This window comes from Geotrypetes seraphini, chromosome 7, assembly GCF_902459505.1.
Source record: "Geotrypetes seraphini chromosome 7, aGeoSer1.1, whole genome shotgun sequence".
NCBI lineage: Eukaryota > Metazoa > Chordata > Amphibia > Gymnophiona > Dermophiidae > Geotrypetes > Geotrypetes seraphini.
Window position 1 is genome coordinate 52122699 of NC_047090.1, and position 18492 is coordinate 52141190.

General features: G+C 43.7%; 1 protein-coding gene across 3 annotated transcripts in view; it reads left to right on the plus strand.

The window, feature by feature from the left end:
* Positions 1 to 6031: 6031 nt before the first annotated feature.
* OVCH1 (ovochymase 1) overlaps positions 6032 to 18492 on the plus strand; it is a 413341-nt gene continuing 400880 nt past the window's right edge. The window contains exon 1 of one of the 3 annotated variants that reach the window (XM_033953446.1): positions 6032 to 6240. In XM_033953446.1, coding sequence (XP_033809337.1) covers positions 6180 to 6240 — 61 coding nt within the window. In that variant the 5' untranslated portion in view covers positions 6032 to 6179. The remainder of the gene's footprint in view (positions 6241 to 18492) is intronic. The other 2 variants (XM_033953447.1, XM_033953444.1) reach the window with 2 other exon arrangements.

Sequence of the window (18492 nt, forward strand, 5' to 3'; positions counted from 1 at the left end):
GTCTTTACTGCTCTGCGGAAGGTCAATAGTGAGTCTACCGACCTGATCTGTGTGGGTAGTCAGTTCCATAGCTGAGGTAGGAAATGGCTGTAGGATCTTTTGTACGCCATACTCATTCAGAGGGATCTCCCTGTGGGAATGCTGAGTCTTTGTTCTGCTTTGGAGCGGAGGGGCAGTTAGGGGTGTATAGGCGTAACTTGGATGCTATGTAGGCTAGGTTTTTTTGATAGAATCTCTTGTGTGTTATGACCAGGGTTTTGAAGGTGCATCGCTTTTTGGTAGAATCTCTTGCGTGTCATGACCAGGGCTTTGAAGATGCATCGCTGCATAGAGCGCTGGAGTAATGTGGTCATGGTAGCTGAGGTTGTATAGGAGTCGAATTGCTGAGTTCTGGACTTTTTGGAGGTGTTTTAGATCTCTTGCAGCGATGCCTTTGAATGGGGAGTTGCAGTAATCTAGTCTAGAGAGTACGTAGGCATATAGCAGTTGGGCTAAGTCTGTTTCTGGGAGGTAGGGTTTGATCCTTCACACTGAAGATTACTGAAGATAAGAAAAAAATAAACACAAGCAGAAAATAACATTTCCTACTGAAGACAACTTGAAGTCAGAGGGGAGGATCAAAATGAAGATCCCAATGAAGAAAATAAGATGAGACATAAGCATTGGCAAGTTAGATGCAAAGCATTGATTAAGAAATCTAAACAAGAATATGAAGAACAACTTGACAAAGAGGCAAAAACTCATAGTAACTATTTTTTTAGGTACACAAAAAGCAGAAAACCCATAAGTGAATCCTTGGGACCGTTTGATGATCAAGGAGTAAAAGATGTGCTGTGAGGATAAAACCATAGAAGAGAGACTGAATGAATTCTTTGCATTGGCCTTTACAAACTTCTGATAACCAGCCAACATGGATTCTGCAAGGGGAGATCGTGCCTAACGAACTTATTGCACTTCTTCGAAGGAATTAACAAACGGATGGACAAAGGAGACCCCATAGATATCATATATCTGGATTTCCAAAAAGCCTTTGACAAGGTACCCCATGAACGCCTACTTCAGAAACTGAAGAACCATGGGGTGGAAGGAGACGTACATAGATGGATCAGAAATTGGTTGGCAGGTAGGAAACAGAGGGTAGGTGTGAAGGGCCACTACTCGGACTGGAGGAGGGTCACGAGTGGTGTTCCGCAGGGCTCGGTGCTTGGACCGCTGCTATTTAATATATTTATAAAAGATCTAGATCAGCGGTCTAAAAACTCGCGGACCACGGGCCACATGCGGCCCTCCGGGTGCTATTTTGCGGCTCGCAGTCTGGACGTGATGATCAACTGCTCCCTTGCTGCAGTTGATTGTTCCGGTCAAAGCTGCAGCCGGTGGCGGCTCCTTGCACCATCCACACCAGCATTTCTCTTCCCCTTCCCTTCTTTGTGGAGCAGAGCTGCGGTTGGCGGCTCCTCGCACTATCCACTCCTGCATTGGAAGCCTCTCTGATGTCACAACATCAGAAAGGCTTCTGATGCAGGTACGGATCTTGCGAGGAGCCGCCACCCATGGCTTTGAACGGAACGATCGACTGAGCAAGAGAGCCGGCCAGACATGCTGCTGCTCCACAAGGAAGGGAATGGAAGGGGAGGGGAAAGAGAAATGCTTCTGCTGCATAGGAAAGGGGGACCCTAGGGAAATGCTGCTGCTGCTGCACAGGGAAAGGGAGAGGGAGGGAAGGGGGGAAGAGAAATGCCTCTGCTGCACAGGAAAGGGGGAAGGGAAATGCTGCTGTTGCTGCACATGGAAAGGGAGGGGGAGGGAAAGGAGAAGAGAAATGCTTCTGCTGCACAGGAAAGGGGGAAGGGAAATGCTGCTTCTGTTGCTGCTGCACCCAATTGGGGAAAGAGAGGGAAGACAAGGGAGAGGAGAGGAACAAGAGATGTCAAGTTCATGGGAGGGAGGGAAGGAAAAGAGATACCAGACCATGGAGGGGGAGGGAGAGATGCCAGGGAATGGGGGGAGGGAAGGAGACAGATGCCAGACCAGGGGAAAGGAGGGAGGGAGGGAGAGAAAGGAAGGGAAGAGATGCCAGACCATGGAAATAGGATGGAAGAAGAGAGAGATAGGAAGGGAAGGAAAGACATGGAAATGTAGATTTTGAAAAGAAAGCAGAAAAATTGAATATTAAGTTAATGCCAAAGATGGATGCAAGGCAGAAAGTGAAGACGGAGAGAAAAACAGTTAAAGGACAAGAAAGACCTGGAAACATAGTTAAAAGCACAGAAAAATAAAGTCACCAGACAACAAAGGTAGGAAAAATGATTTTATTTTCAATATAATGATTGAAATGTGTCAGTTTTGAGAAAGAAAAGATATTAAACTTTAAATGTGAGGGTTGCAGAAAAAACAGTTAATGTCTTATTAAAGAAATGACAATTTTGCATAAGGTAAAACTCTTTATAGTTTATATATCTTTCCTTTTAACTGTTAAAGGAAAGTTTTATAAATTATAAAGAGTTTTACCTCATGCAAAATTGTCATTTCTTTAATAAGATATTAACTATTTTTTCTGCGGCCCTCCAAGTACCTACAAATCCAAAATGTGGCCCCACAAAGGGTTTGAGTTTGAGACCACTGATCTAGAAGCAGGGACGAAGTGTGAGATAATAAAATTCGCAGATGACACCAAACTATTTAGTGGAGCTTGGACTAAAGAGGACTGCGAAGAATTACAAAGAGACCTGAACAAACTAGGGGAATGGGCAACAAGATGGCAGATGAAGTTCAACGTTGAGAAATGTAAAGTACTACATGTGGGAAGCAGAAACCCAAGGTACAGCTCTTCGATGAGAGGGATGTTATTGAATGAGAGTACCCAAGAAAGGGACTTTGGGGTAATGGTGGACACGACAGTGAAGCTGACAGCACAGTGCGCAGCGGCCGCTAAGAGAGCGAATAGAATGCTAGGTATAATCAAGAAGGGTATTACAACCAGAACAAAAGAAGTTATCCTGCTGTTGTATCGGGCGATGGTGCGTCTGCATCTGGAGTACTGCGTCCAATATTGGTCACCGTACCTAAAGAAGGATATGGCGATACTCGAGAGGGTTCAGAGGAAAGCGACACGTCTGATAAAAGGTTTGGAAAACCTATCATACGCTGAGAGATTGGAGAAATTGGGACTCTTTTCCCTGGAGAAGAGGAGACTTAGAGGGGATATGATAGAGACTTTCAAGATCATGAAGGGCATAGAGAGAGTGGAGAGGGACAGATTCTTCAAACTTTCGAAAAATAAAAGAACAAGAGAGCATTTGGAAAAGTTTAAAGGGGCAGATTCAAAACAAATGCTAGGAAGTTTTTCTTTACCCATCGTGTGGTGGGCATCTGGAATGTTCCAGAGGGTATAATAGGGCAGAGTATGGTACTGGGATTCAAGAAAAGATTGGACAATTTCCTATTGGAAAAGGGGATAGAGGGATATAGATAGAGGATTACTGCACAAGTCCTGGACCTGTTGGGCCGCCGCGTGAGCGGACTGCTGGGCACGATGGACCTTAGGTCTGACCCAGTGGAGGCATTGCTTATGTTCTTAAGAAGATGTAAGAAATCTTCCTGAATCGGAAATGGTTTTAAAGGATGAAGAGGCAGAGGAATTGAAAGAAATCTCAATGAATCTTGAAGACATACTAAGCAAAATCAAAAAGTGATGGACTGGTTGGTTTGCATCCCAGGGTACTCAAAGAACTAAAACATGAAATTGCTGATCTGTTGTTAGTGATCTGTAACCTGTCTCTAAAATCGTCTGTAGTACCTGAAGATTGGAGGGTGGCCGATGCGGACTGTGAGAAACTGCAGGAAGACCTTAGGAAATTGGAAGACTGGGTGTCCAAATGGCAGATGAAATTTAATGCGGACAAATGCAAAATGATGCACTTTGGGAAAAACAATGCAAAGGGTCCACCTTGGGGGTCAGTGCTCAAGAAAAAGATTTGGATGTCATCATGGGCAATACGCTAAAACTTTCTGTCCAATGTGTGGCGACGGCCAAGAAAGCAAACCAGATGCTAGGAATTATTAGAAAAGGGATGGTCAAGAAGACTAACTCCCTCTTCTATTAAACTGCGCTAGCAGTTTTGGTGCAGAGAGCCACGCTGAATGGCCCGCGCTGCTCCCGACGCTCATAGGAATTCTATGAGTGTCGGGAGCAGCACAGGCTATTCAGCGCGGCTCCCCGTGCTAGAAACTGCTGGCTCAATTTAATAGAAGAGGCCCTAAGAATGTTATAATGCCTGTGTATCGCTCAATAGTGCGACCTCACCTTGAGTATTACATTCAGTTCTGGTCTTCTTAACTCAAAAAAGATATAGCAGCATTAGAAAAGGTTCAAAGAAGAGCGACCAATATGATAAAGGGGATGGAACTCCTCTTGTATGAGCAAAAAGTAAAGAGGTTAGGGTTCTTCAGCTTGGAAAAGGCAGCTGAGGGGAGATATGATTGAAGTTTTCAAAATCCTGAGTGGTGTGGAATGGGTACAAGTGGATCAATTTTTTACTGCATCAAGATTTACAAAGACAAGGGGTCATTCAATGAAGTTACAGAGAAATACTTTTAAAACCAATAGTAGGAAATATTTTTTTCACTCAGAGAATAGTTAAGCTCTGGATTGCATTGCCAGAGAATGTGGTAAAAAGTGGTTAATGTAGCTACTTTTAAAAAAAGGTTTGGGCAAGTTCCTGGAGGAAAAGTCCATAGTCTGCTGTTGAGACAGACATGGGGGAAGCCACTGCTTGCTCTGGATTGGTGGCATGGAATGCTGCTACTATTTGGGTTTTTGCCAGGTACTTGTGACTTGAATTGGCCTCCATGAAGATGGGATACTGGGATAGATAGTCTGACCCAGTAATCTGAGGCTTCCTACAAGAGATGGGATACATGACCCACTTGTCCAGGAACAGAGTGGGATTGTACAAGAAAAGACCTTTGCTATTTGTCAGCTCTTGTTTTTGTTTTACATTGTATATTGAGCAAACTGAGCAAGCTGTTAACTTCTGGTTCACGCTAAAATGAAGTAGTATGTTTTACACTGTTTTAAACACTGGGCTAGAGATTCTCCGGTTTGGTCTATGGTCTAAGGGTGCAGCAGGACCTGGCTTAGTAGAAACTTTGTTGCACCTTGTGTAACACCTGTATAAAGGTTTTGAAACCTTGATCACAATTTCCAGTGATCAGAGATGTTAGTTAAAATGAGTCAACAGCTGTATTTAATGCTTATCAAGCACTCTCATATTTTTCAGGCATGGTTCATGTGGCCTATACATGCAACACATGATGTTTAAGGAATACATTAAGGACAGAGAAGCTATGTTTTTTTATCCAGTGTATAGACTACCTTTTGAATTGATCGAAGGCAAGTTATAACAAAGTAGAAAAAGATATATTAATAAAATAACAGTAAAACCTGGAGGAGATCAAGAACTAAAAATGGGTAAATTGAAATGCTGAAGAATCTAGTTTGTATCATTGGTTTATTGTTTTAGGAATTCCTTGTGTCAATAGTAAGACCCATAGACATCAGTTTTTCAAAACAATTGGGGACGGGTGGTCTGGTGGAACACAATGCACATTATCCTACACTGGATATACTGTAAAAAATAAAGTTGCTCAATAATGCCACCCACAGAACTAGTGGCTACTATAAGACCCCACAATCACTCGCCCTGACATGTTTGTTTGGAGTGTTGGGAGATGATGACAACAGGATGCTCATTCCTATCACTGTTATGAACCCTGGAAAAGGGATTTTCTTAAAGGAAAAAAATTAGACTAAAAATATCATCAGAATTTTACACCTATTCTGTAGCAGCCTCAAGAATACTGAAACAGTTTTTAAATTTAATTTCACAGCACCATTTGATTGAACACCTAAGGCGCAAGAAAAAATATGACTTTCTCTTTAACGTGAACATAGGTATGCCTATTCTATCCAGCAACAAGCACTCTCTAAGATCTTTCCTGCCACCTGCTGTTTATTACCCAGAAGCCTTTGGGAATACCTATTAACGGTCCCTACAGAGAGCAGAGCTTTTTTTTTCCCCTTAAATTGAAGAAAGCAAGCTAGAAGTAGTATTCTATCATGTTTTGATTTATTTTTCTATCTTTAAATCTAAGAGGGCTAGAAATTTGGAAGGGTAATGGGGTTAATATACCTGCACGTTCTACCTCTTTTATTCACATTGCTTAGTATTCAGCATGGTAAGTTTTTATAATAAATACTGATTCAGTTAGTTGTTTTAAACTATTAAAGCCATGTTGTGTTATCTTAATGGTTGCTTGATTAGAAGCTTTTATGAGAAAACATAGCTGAATTAGCTGTTTTATTTAGCATTTATTTTGGAACGAATTTTTGATAGTGTAATAACCCAAAACTTAAAGACTTCCTTTTAAGAAACTGCACTAGCAGTTTCTAGCGCGGGGAGACTCGCTGAATGGCCCGCGCTGCTCCCGACTCTCATTGAGTTCCTATGAGCGTCGGGAACAGCGCGGGCAATTCGACGCCCCTCCCCGTTCTAGCGCAGTTTCGTAAAGAGGGGTAAGTGTTCTCTTTGGCTTCTACCTTAATGCGGGGAGCCGCGCTGCTCCCGACGCTCATTGAGTTCCTATGAGCGTCGGGAGCAGTGCGGGCTATTCAGCGCAGCTCCGTAGAAGAGGGAGTTAGTTTAGGTTTTAAAATTTATATAGTGTAGGTCTGTTAAATTTATTTAACAAAGTGCAATTAAAAGCAATTTATAATAATTCGTTTAAAATAGTTTAAAGTTGGGGTTTAAAACTCTTTCATATACAGTATAACGATAGTTGAAATTTTAATATGGATTAGTATTTTAACCCTGTTTGTCACATTTGTCTGTTTTTGATCAGACTGTATGCTCTATAGAGCATGAATTGTCTTTTACATGTTTAATTTGCAGTGCAGTGTACATCTGGCAGTGCTGTAGTTAAAAATTGTGTGAACAAGTACTTTAGATTATATTTCTATCTATACATACCCCCACTTTAAATTAATTTCCATATAATGTTGCAATGTTTGCTCAAACCTTAGCTTATTGTTAAGGCTTCACAGAGGTCTGGAGAAAAACAGAACCTTCTATTTCTTCCTTTTCAACTCTTATTTCTGGCTTAACTGGTAGTGTAATTCAGTAGATTGCATAGTAGTTGGTTTTAGCAGGTTTGCCCCTTAGTATTTTAACTGTCTCTTCCCTTGCTTTGTTCTGAGGGTGGTTAGGCCAATGTGCATTGTGGCCTGGGATTTGCAGTGCATCTTGTGTTTTGGGATTTTGGGGGGTTTTAATGGGATTTTCCCACTCTCTGAAGTATAAAAGAAAATTAAGCAATAGCTAAGTATTTCTTGATGAAGACTTGATTTTTAAAATTATTTTTTTTTAGGGGGGAGTGCTTTGTAATATGTTTAGTGCCCACACCCAGAAAATGAGAGAGAGTGATAAAGGAACATGTGCAGTCAGACCACATGTCTGGTTCAAGAGACTGTGGCGCCCTCAGCCAACTTTTGCATTTGTGTAACCCACCCTCCCTCCTGCAATCTGGCATCTCTCTCCTCCACTCCCCCCCCCTCCCCGATACTTGTGATCCAATGTTTCCCTCTTCTGCTGAACCAGGTGAGGTACTTGCTCAGAGCACTGATTTTTTTTTTTTTTTAAGTCCTACTTCTGGCTTCTCTCCTAGAAGTCGAAGGTAACTGAAACTGAGATTTTAGGGCCGTTTATCACTAGTGCTCTGAGCCAGAGCCTTATCTGGTTTATAGGTTGAGCTGGCCATGGTCAGATAGGCTTCACTATAGCTGGCACTTGGGTGAACATTAGAGAATGACACGGTGACAAAACTCATCACCGTTCCCGTCCCCGCGGATAACCGCGGGAAATAATCCCATGTCATTTTCTAGTGTCTATTTCAACCTCAGTCCTTCTACACCAGCATTCTTCAAAGCAAAGCTTGCGGGTCAGTGGTTGTGCCCAATTATACTCTGATTCTTCCCTCTCTCCTTAAAGAATAACATGAAGATGGTTTCCCGTGGTTATCCGCGGGGACGGGGATGAATTTTGTCACCATGTCATTCTCTAGTGAACATTTCAACTGCTGTTCCAAAAAGCCATCTTTTATCTTCTGGTGGGGTATTGGTTTGAGTTCTTATGCTGGCTTTCTCCTATGTTGTAATTTAAACATTTTTCGCCTTGGCATACTTTTTTCTAGGCAGCATACTTATTCAACTGCTGGGATGTTGCCAAGTATTATGTAGCAGCTACTTTGGTGCTTAAGTTTTTTATTTGACTTTCCTAGGCAGCTCTGCTGACAATTAGCTAATAAAATATAAAATGTTATAATAACTCATTGGACAGTTCAACTTTAGCCACTGGCTCCAATTGCATCAATTTTATGCTATGGCTTGGTAGTGATTGTGATCTGTTAGTAAGCTAGATTTTCCTTTATAGTAGGCATAACTCCCCTATGCTTGAGGGAGTTATGTATTAAAAGTGGATATGACAACTTTTTTTCTAGTGAAAACATTAAAAAAATGGATGCAATGGCACACAGTCTCACTTATCTGCTGAAAAACAACGAAATAGACTTGTGTAAAAAATGCCTGTGTGAATAGAGCTCTCAGATACCTACACCATCAAATCATAATAGATTGGTCAAACGGCTCTTGTAGGTTCAGATATCATTCATTGAGCTCTAAAGATTTTTTCTAAAAGTTTTTTAAAAGTGCAAATGCTTGTGCAATAATTTAATATATTCAATGTGCACAGTGCTATGTAAACAAGTTTGAATGGCACTTATCTGCTACAATTTGAAATATTCTGTGCCCAACGGGACCCGTTTCGCCTCAATAATGGCTTCTTCAGGGGTCTAAGTCATCTAGAAGCACACAAAATCAGAATTAATGCCTTTGAACTAACACAAACATTATTAGAAAAATAAACGGTAGGTTTACTCACTGAACAGCTCCTATAGCATTACTTGTCAAAATGGCGTTACCGATTGCAGAACGCCACGCATGCACTTTTGAAGGTGCATTAATTATTCAACACTTTCAAAATTTAAAGCACCAAACACTGCCTTTTTAATGTATGTAAAATTCAAAAGAATGAACTCCAATCTACAGTGGCATTTAAACTTCCTGGTTTTAGAGTTCCCAAACGGAAAATCCAACGTGACTCTTTTTGTAAAAGTCTTTTCTTGTCTGTCTCCCCCACGTATATTCGGCAACTCTCTGTCTATTGTAAAACATTTGAGATCTACGAATCTATGCTTCAACTGATTGCAATGTTCGACGAGAGGTGCTGTGCCCCTTGTACACTTGATGTTTGATCTGTGCTTGATTATCCGTGTTTTTAATGATCGTGTGGATTTTCCTACGTACCATTTATTGCATGGACATATGATAACGTAGACTATGTAATCTGACGAGCATGTTAAAAAGTGTTTAATCGAATAGACTTTACTGTCCACAGGGTTGGTAAACTCCTTGAGTTGAATCATATTGTCACAGACACTGCAATTACCGCATTTAAAAAAGCCCTTAGGCAAAAGATTCAAATCTCTGGAGCTGACTTGTTGATAAACCGCCGGTGAAAGTATCTCTTTCAGATTTTTATCTCTTGCGAAAGCGATATGTAGATCCACGTTGTTAAAAACAGGATTAGGCAGTGTTTGGCGCTTTAAATTTTGAAAGTGTTGAATAATTAATGCACCTTCAAAAGCGCATGCGTGGCGTTCTGCAATCGCTAACGCCATTTTGACAAGTAATGCTATAGGAGCTGTTCAGTGAGTAAACCTACCGTTTATTTTTCTAATAATGTTTGTGTTAGTTTAAAGGCATTAATTCTGATTTTGTGTGCTTCTAGATGACTTAGACCCCTGAAGAAGCCATTATTGAGGCGAAACAGGTCCTGTTGGGCACAGAATATTTCAAATTGTAGCAGAAAGTGCCATTCAAACTTGTTTACATAGCACTGTGCACTTTGAATATATTAAGTTATTGCACAAGCATTTGCACTTTTAAAAAACTTTTAGAAAAAATCTTTAGAGCTCAATGAATGATATCTGAACCTACAAGAGCCGTTTGACCAATCTATTATGATTTGATGGTGTAGGTATCTGAGAGCTCTATTCACACAGGCATTTTTTACACAAGTCTATTTCGTTGTTTAACTTTTTTTTCTAAACATGAAAATAGTAAGCTTGGGGTGCCTTATTCTTCAACAGCATGTAAACGTGGTTGTTTGCCAGAAGTATCTTTTAGTTGTCTAGCAGCACCTTGGACTGACACTTAATTTTAATATAACCTGGTGGTTAGAGCAGCAGGCTATGAATCACCGAGACCAGGGTTTGACTTCTACTAACGCTCCTTGTAGCCTTGGTCAAGCAACTTAATTCTTCCTTGTTTGAGATGCAAAACATTATAAGCCTTTTGGCGACTACTAGTATTAACTATTTATCCCAGGACAAGCAGGCAGGTATTCTCACAAGAGGGTGACGTCATCCGACCGAGCCTTGATGCGGATGCCTCGCAAGCAGACTTGCTTGAAGAAACTCGAAGTTTCGAGTTGCCCGCACTGCGCATGCGCAAGTGCCTTCCCGCCCCAGCGCAGGGCGCGTCTCCTCAGTTCTTACTTTTCCGCGGAGCCGAGAAGTCTGTCTTAGACTCTCTGCGTGAAGTGTTTTCACTTGTGCCTTCTTTAGTCCGCTGTTTTGTGTTCTTTTTCTACAGAATCGCTGTTTTATTCTTTGTTTTATTCTTTTCTTCAAAAAAAAAATTTCTTCCATTTGTTCGACCGGGCAGGCCTCATGACCGCAGCCCCGTGGCTTCAATCTTGCGGCGGTGCTTTTTCGGCCTATATCCCGGCCTGCAACCGGTTTTAAAAAGTGTTCCAAGTGCCAGCGTGCGATTTCCCTCACGGACCCTCATCGACGCTGTCTTCGGTGTCTTGGGTGTCAACATCTCTCAAAATCATGGCGGCCTTGCTCACACTTAAGTCGTGCTTTCAAGCGTCGTTGCATCCTGTGGGAGCAGCTTTTCAGCATGGAGTCTTCGATGGAGCTTTCGACCTCGAAGGGTACTTCGCCCTCGACCTCATCCGAAGCTCTTCCGGCTTCCATAGCTTCTACTCCAAGCCTCATCAAAACTGTCTCGTTTATACCGGCTCTGTCTTTGACGCCTGCTGCGATGCCTTCCTCTGTCTCTTCAGGTCAGATAGGGCAGCAGCCCATTCCCCCAGTGGTGCTTAAAGTGCCTAAGGCTTCTAAGTCCAAGCACTCTCACACTGCCTCGAGGGAACACGAGGCCCGTGCAGGTGGCCCCGTTGGAGACCTTGTTAGAGAAGCAGTTCATTCAGCTCTTTACTACCATGGGGCCGAAGCTTCTCTCACAAATCGAGCCTGGGCATACCGAGGTCTCCCGCAAGGTCGAGCCGCCTCCTATGTCTCATTCTTATGCACGCTCTTTGCAGGGAGCAGAGTCTCTGTGAGTGTCTGGTCTGGCATCTAAGCATGAACAGCAAGGAGCAGATTCTTTGCCAATGCCTTCGTTGGAACCCTCACACTCGAAGCAAGGAGCAGAGTCTTTGCGAGTGCATCGAGGTTCCTCCTCTCAGCCTCCACTGCTTCGTTCCACAGCCTCCAGCCCTATCCATTCTCTGGGGGCTTCGACTGGGACACGTTCTCCTCGATCATCGAGGCCTGCTTCGAGACACACCTCTCATCGCAGATCGAGGCATTCATCCAGGCATGCCTCGCCCCATCACAAGCAGCCTTTTCTTCAATTTTCTTCACTGCCTATATCGACTCTTCCGCTTCTGTACCTCGAGGACCCGGTGGGTTCTTTTTCTCCATCCAGGTCTCCTTCTTAGCTGGACCAAGCTGCCTCGAAGTCCTCGAGTCCTCTTGAGGCCAGGCTTTACCAGATCAGCTGTCTTTTTCATCTTTTCTACGTCAGATGGCGGTTGACTTGGATATTCAACTTGATACTGGCTCGAAATTCTCCAAGGAGTATCTCGAGACCATTCATCTTCCTCAATCTCCGGTTGAATCTCTCAAGCTTCCTCTCCACAAGCTTTTGGATCAAACCTTTGTCCATTGTCTGGTAACTCCTTATTCCATTCCAGCTGTTCCAGGCAAATTGGACTCCAGATACAGGATAGTCTCACCAATCACTTCTGGTTGAATCTTCTTTGAAACATTCTCACCCTTCTCAGGTGTACGCCATTGTTCCTCCGGGAAGGGAAGGTAAAACAATGGACAGATTTGGTCGTCGTATCTACCAGAATTCGATGATGACCTCCAGAGTAGAGAATGACACGGTGACAAAATTCATCACCGTTCCCGTCCCCACGGATAACTGCGGGAAACCATCTTCATGTCATTCTTTAAGGAGAGAGGGAAGAATCAGAGTATGAATGGCCACAACCATTGACCCGCAAGCTTTGCGTTGAAGAATGCTGGTGTAGAAGGACTGAGGTTGAAATAGACACTAGAAAATGACATGGGATTATTTCCCGCGGTTATCCGTGGGGACGGGAACGGTGATGAATTTTGTCACCGTGTCATTCTCTACTCCAGAGTTCTCAACTATAATTTTCATTTCATCACCTATTTTGAGTTCTTTCTTTCCATTCTACCAAAGTTCATGCCTTATCTGGATTCTCATATGCACTTTGAATTCCAAGAAGTCCTTGCATCCTTGTCACAACTCCGGCTGCAGCTTCTTCAATCGTCCTAAGATGCTTTCGAGCTGTCTGCTAGAGCTACTGCTTGCTCTGTGGCCATGCGACGTCTGGCTTGGCTCCGTACTATCGACATGGATCCTAATTTACAGGACTGGCTGGCTAATGTTCCTTGTGATGGCAATGACTTCTTTGACAAGTCTATAGAGGCGGCCACCAAGAAGCTCTCGGACCATGAGAAGTCTTTTGCATCCATTCTCAGACCGAAACCGAAGCCTGCTCCTCCTCGTCCTACACGCCCTCCTCAAAATCTATCAGCGGCGTTTTCCCCCAAAGCAGGCTCCTTCTACTAGTCAGCCTGTCAAGAGGCAGCATCCCCAGAAGTAGCAAAAGTCTCAGCCACCTGCTGTACCTAAGGCTCCTCAGCTTTTTTAACTGTCTCGAACGGAGCATATCCTCAGTCGTTCTGCCATTTCCCGTTTTTCCCCCCATAGGAGGTCGTCTCCATCATTTTTACCACCGATGGACGACGGTTACTACCGACTTCTGGGTCCTTTCCATAATCAGGGAGGGATACTCTCTTCAGTTCCATCAAGTTCCTCCGGAACATCCTCCAAGAGAGTATCCTTACAATCCCTCCCAGACCGCCCTTCTTATTCAGGAAGCTCAAGCTCTACTTCAGCTTCGAGCTGTCGAGCCCGTTCCTCTGGCTCAGCAGAACAAGGGTTTTTACTCCCGGTACTTCCTTGTTCCAAAGAAGACAGGTGATCTGCGACCTATTTTGGATCTCAGGGTGCTCAACAAATTCCTAGTCGGAGAAAAATTTTGCATGTTTGACCCTGGCATCCCCTCCTCGAGCAGAACAACTGGTTATGCTCTTTGGATCTCAAGGAGGCCTACACACACATTCCCATCCATCCAGCCTCCCGTCAGTACCTCAGATTTCGGGTGGGGACTCTACATTTTCAATACAGAGTACTTCCTTTCGGTCTGGCCTCCTCACCCAGAGTCTTCACCAAGTGCCTGGTTGTGGTGGCCGCTGCTCTCAAGAACCATGGTCTTCAAGTATTTCCATACCTCGACGACTGGCTCATCAAAGACTCCATGTCTCAAGGCGTCGTTGTAGCAACCCAACGGACTATCTGGTTCCTCCAAAGTCTGGGATTTGAAATCAACTTTCCCAAATCCCATCTACAGCTATCTCAGACTCTTCAATTCATCGGGGCCGTTCTGGACACGATCCAACTCAGAGCATTCCTTCCTCAACAACGTCTGGATGCTCTTCTCCAGCTTTGTCATGCAGTGTCCTCTCGCCCTTCCATTTCGGCGAGACATATGATGGTTCTTCTGGGTCACATGGCTTCCACAGTACACGTGACTCCTTTTGCCAGACTTCACCTCAGAATTCCTCAGTGGACCCTGGCATCTCAATGGACGCAGGTTTCCGACCCTCTGACTCGACACATCCAGGTTACTCCTGCTCTGACAGTCTCTTCACTGGTGGATGCTCTCTTCAATCTATCCAGAGGCTTACTTTTTCACACACATCCCCATCAGAAGGTTCTCACGACTGATTCTTCAACTTACGCTTGGGGGGCTCATCTAGATGGACCAGTACAGATCGTCAGTGTCACATCAATCTACTGGAACTCGGGGCAATTTTCAATGCTCTCAATGCTTTTCAGCATCTACTTCATGACCGTGTAGTCCTCATTCGAACAGACAATCAGGTCGCATTGTATTATGTTAACAAACAAGGTGGCACGGGATCTGCCTCCCTCTGTCAGGAAGCTCTGAAAGTTTGGGATTGGGCAATTTGCCACTACACCTTCCTCAAAGCTGTCTACATTCAGGGGGCAGACAATGCCTTAGCGGACAACTTGAGTCATCTTCTACAGCCTCACGAATGGACTTTCCATTCCACGCCCCTTCATCGCATCTTCTCTCAGTGGGGAACGCCTCAGATAGACCTCTTTGCAGCCCCTCACAACTACAAACTGCCTCAGTTCTGCTCCAGGATCTACACTTCTCATCGCCTCAAGGCAGATGCTTTTCTTCTGGACTGGACAAATCTCTTTCTATATGCATTTCCTCCATTCCCTCTCATTCAAAAGACGCTGGTCAAACTGAAGACCGACCATGCCACCATGATTTTGGTTGCTCCTCGGTGGCCCAGACAACCCTGGTACTCCCTTCTACTTCAACTCAGCAGCAGGGAGCCATACCTTCTACCAGTTTTTCCCTCTCTGCTTACACAGCATCAGGGATCTCTGCTTCATCCCAACCTGCAGTCTCTACACCTGACAGCTTGGTTCCTCTCAACGTAACTCCTCTCCAGTTTTCTCAATCTGTGAGAGATGTTTTGGAAGCTTCACGAAAGCCTACTACTAGACAATGCTATCACCAAAAATGGACTAGATTTTCTACTTGGTGTTTTTCTCATCATAAGGAGCCTCAACATTCCTCCTTATCTTCAGTTTTGGACTATCTGTTGCACCTTTCTCATTCTGGCCTCAAGTCTACATCAATACGAGTCAATCTGAGTGCAATTGCTGCTTTCCATCAGCCTATTGAAGGGAAACCTCTCTGCTCATCCTGTGGTTTACAGATTCATGAAAGGACTTTTCAATGCCAAACCTCCTCTCAAACTGCCTCCTGTGGTTTGGGACTTCAATATTGTTCTTACTCAGCTGATGAAACCTCCATTTGAACCAATGGACAAAGCTCATCTGAAGTATCTCACTTGGAAAGTGTTATTTCTCATTGGCCTCACTTCCGCTAGATGAGTCAGTGAGCTCCAAGCATTAGTTGCGGATCCACCTTTTACAGTGTTCCATCATGACAAGGTGGTTCTTCGCACTCATCCGAAATTCCTTCCTAAAGTGGTCTCTGAATTTCATCTCAACCAATCCATTGTTCTTCCAGTGTTTTTTCCAAAGCCTCATTCTCATCCTGGAGAATCAACTCTTCATACCCTGGACTGTAAACGTGCTTTGGCTTTCTATTTGGAACGCACCAAACCACACAGAACTGCTCCTCAACTTTTTGTCTCCTTTGATCCAAACAAGTTGGGACGTCCTATTTCTAAGCGTACCATCTCCAACTGGATGGCGGCTTGTATCTCTTTCTGCTATGCCCAGGCAGGATTACCCCTTCACAGTAAAGTCACAGCCCATAAGGTCAGAGCAATTTCAGCTTCTGTCGCTTTCCTCAGATCTATTCCTATTGAGGAAATTTGTAGAGCTGCTACCTGGTCCTTGGTTCATACTTTCACTTCTCACTATTGTCTGGATACTTTCTCCAGATGGGATGGACAGTTTGGCCAAACAGTATTGCAAAATTTATTCTCCTAAGTTGCCAACTCTCCCACCATCCCACTTTGGTTAGCTTGGAGGTCACCCACTTGTGAGAATACCTGCCTGCTTGTCCTGGGATAAAGCACAGTTACTTACCATAACAGTTGTTATCCAGGGACAGCAGGCAGCTATTCTCACATCCCACCCACCTCCCCGGATTGGCTTCTCTGCTAGCTATCTGAACTGAGGAGACGCGCCCTGCGCTGGGCGGGAAGGCACTCGCGCATGTGCGGTGCGGGCGATTCAACTTCGAGTTTCTTCAAGCAAGTCTGCTTGTGATGCGTCCGCATCGAGGCTCCGTCGGATGACGTCACCCTCTTGTGAGAATAGCTGCCTGCTGTCCCTGGATAACAACTGTTACGGTAAGTAACTGTGCTTTCTATAGCACTATAAGACTCTACAGAGTCACAAAGACCAGTCCCTGTTCGAAGGAGCTTAAAATCTAAACAAACAGGATATCATAGATACAGTTAAGGGGAATGGTTAATCTGCTGGCTAGGAGGGGAATAAGGTATGAATTGAAGGCCATATCAAAAAGGTGGGTTTTCAGTTTGCTTTTAAACAAAGTAAGGAAAGGAGCATGGTGAACACTCGGGTAGTTTATTCTATGCATAACGGACAGCTAGATGAAGTTAAATCTGGAATTGGCAGTGGAGAAGGGTACAACTAAGAGCAGCTTATCTGAGGAACGGAGTTCTCTGGGAGGTGTGTTGAGGGGCTTCAGAATTAACACACTTATAGGTCAGCAATAGAAGCTTAAACTGTATGTGATGGTGAATAGGGAGCCAGTGAAGTGATTTAAGGAGAGAGGTGACATGAGTGTAGCGAGGTTGGTAGAAGATGAGTTTTGCACAGATTGAAGGGGTGAGAGGTGGCATTGCAGGAGACTAGTTCGAAGAAACTTGCAGTAAGCTACTACTGGAACATCATCGGTTAAATATAAAAAAAATCTCCTGGGACACCACTGGCTCTGATGTTAGAGGAGGTAGTAGGTAAATAAGAAATGATCCTCACCTGGCAAAGAGGATGAGTAGAAACCATTGTTTTATTGAGAAAAGAAAGGGGTGAAGCTGGAAGGGGTGGAGCTATTAGAAATTTGTGTTTAGTGAAGACCATGTGAACTTAATACCAAAACTGAACCTATAATCTTGGAGCAGATACTTTACCTCAAGAAGCAGTTTATTTTCCAAATAAAAGAATATTGAGTAATAGAGGGATGAATTCCTTCATTCTTAAAGATGGGTTACTGCGTCTTTTATTTTACTGCAACAGACCTGTGATACTAGCAATTCTTTTCATTGCTGTAATGGAGGTCTGACACCTATTCATTCATATCTAGCTCACACCTTTCAGCAGTAACTTAAGGTATGTTTCATTCAGGTACACTAGGCATTGCCTTGTCCCTAGAAAGCTTAAAATTTAAGTTTGTATCTAAGGCAATGGCAGGTTATTTGCCCAAGTTCACCACATATTCCAACATACATTTTTCTTGTATTATTTATTTATATACCACTTATGGTCTAAGTGGTTTATGTTCAGACACTCAAACCTTTTTCTCTGTCTGTCCTGGCAGGTTCACAATCTATCTAATGTACCTGGGGCAATGAGGGGATTAAGTGACTTGCCCAGGGTCACATGGAGTAGCATGGGATTTGAATCCACAGCTGCCGGATGCTGAGGCTGTAGCTCTAACCACTGTGCCACACACTCCCCCACTATCCATACCACTATGGGGTTGTGAGGTTTGGCAGCCTATAAATAATGGCTTTGAAGTGGTTGCTCCTTCAAAAAGTAGTCGGGCTAAACAAACAAACCTTAAGAACATAAGAATTTCCACTGCTGGGTCAGTGCCCAGAAGTCCGCTCATGCGGTGGCCCCCAGGTCAAAGACCAGTGCTCTAAAAGAGTCCAGCCTCGCCTATGTACGTTCCAGTTTAGCAGGAACTTGTCCAACTTTGCCCTTAAAGGACTAGGCAATTTTTCATTTCGAGTGGTTTTAATAGTAATGGGACTACTGTGTGTGTAGTCATAGCAGTAAGGGAGTTGTACAGGAGTTAGCAGTAAGAAATCCAGTATACAGGCATGACTTTAATTTGTGCATTGTCCTTGAAACTTGTCTAGAACACCTTTCCTTTTAAGTTCATGTGCTATTGGTCTCTGTCTACTTTATGCTGAAGTCCTTTCTTGTCTTCACATGGGTAGACCTGCCCCCATCTTCTCCCCCTTCGTCCTTCGGGGGTGGTTGTTATGGGTTTATGGATTTCAGGGTGCCTTGCATATGTCAAATACTCTTGCATATGTCGTACAGCACTGATAATGGCTCAGTACAAATAAACAATGGCCACAGAACCTTGGAGAAGTGTTAGCATTTCAAAAGGATACTATGTGTTTCGCAGATAACAAGGTACAGGCTGT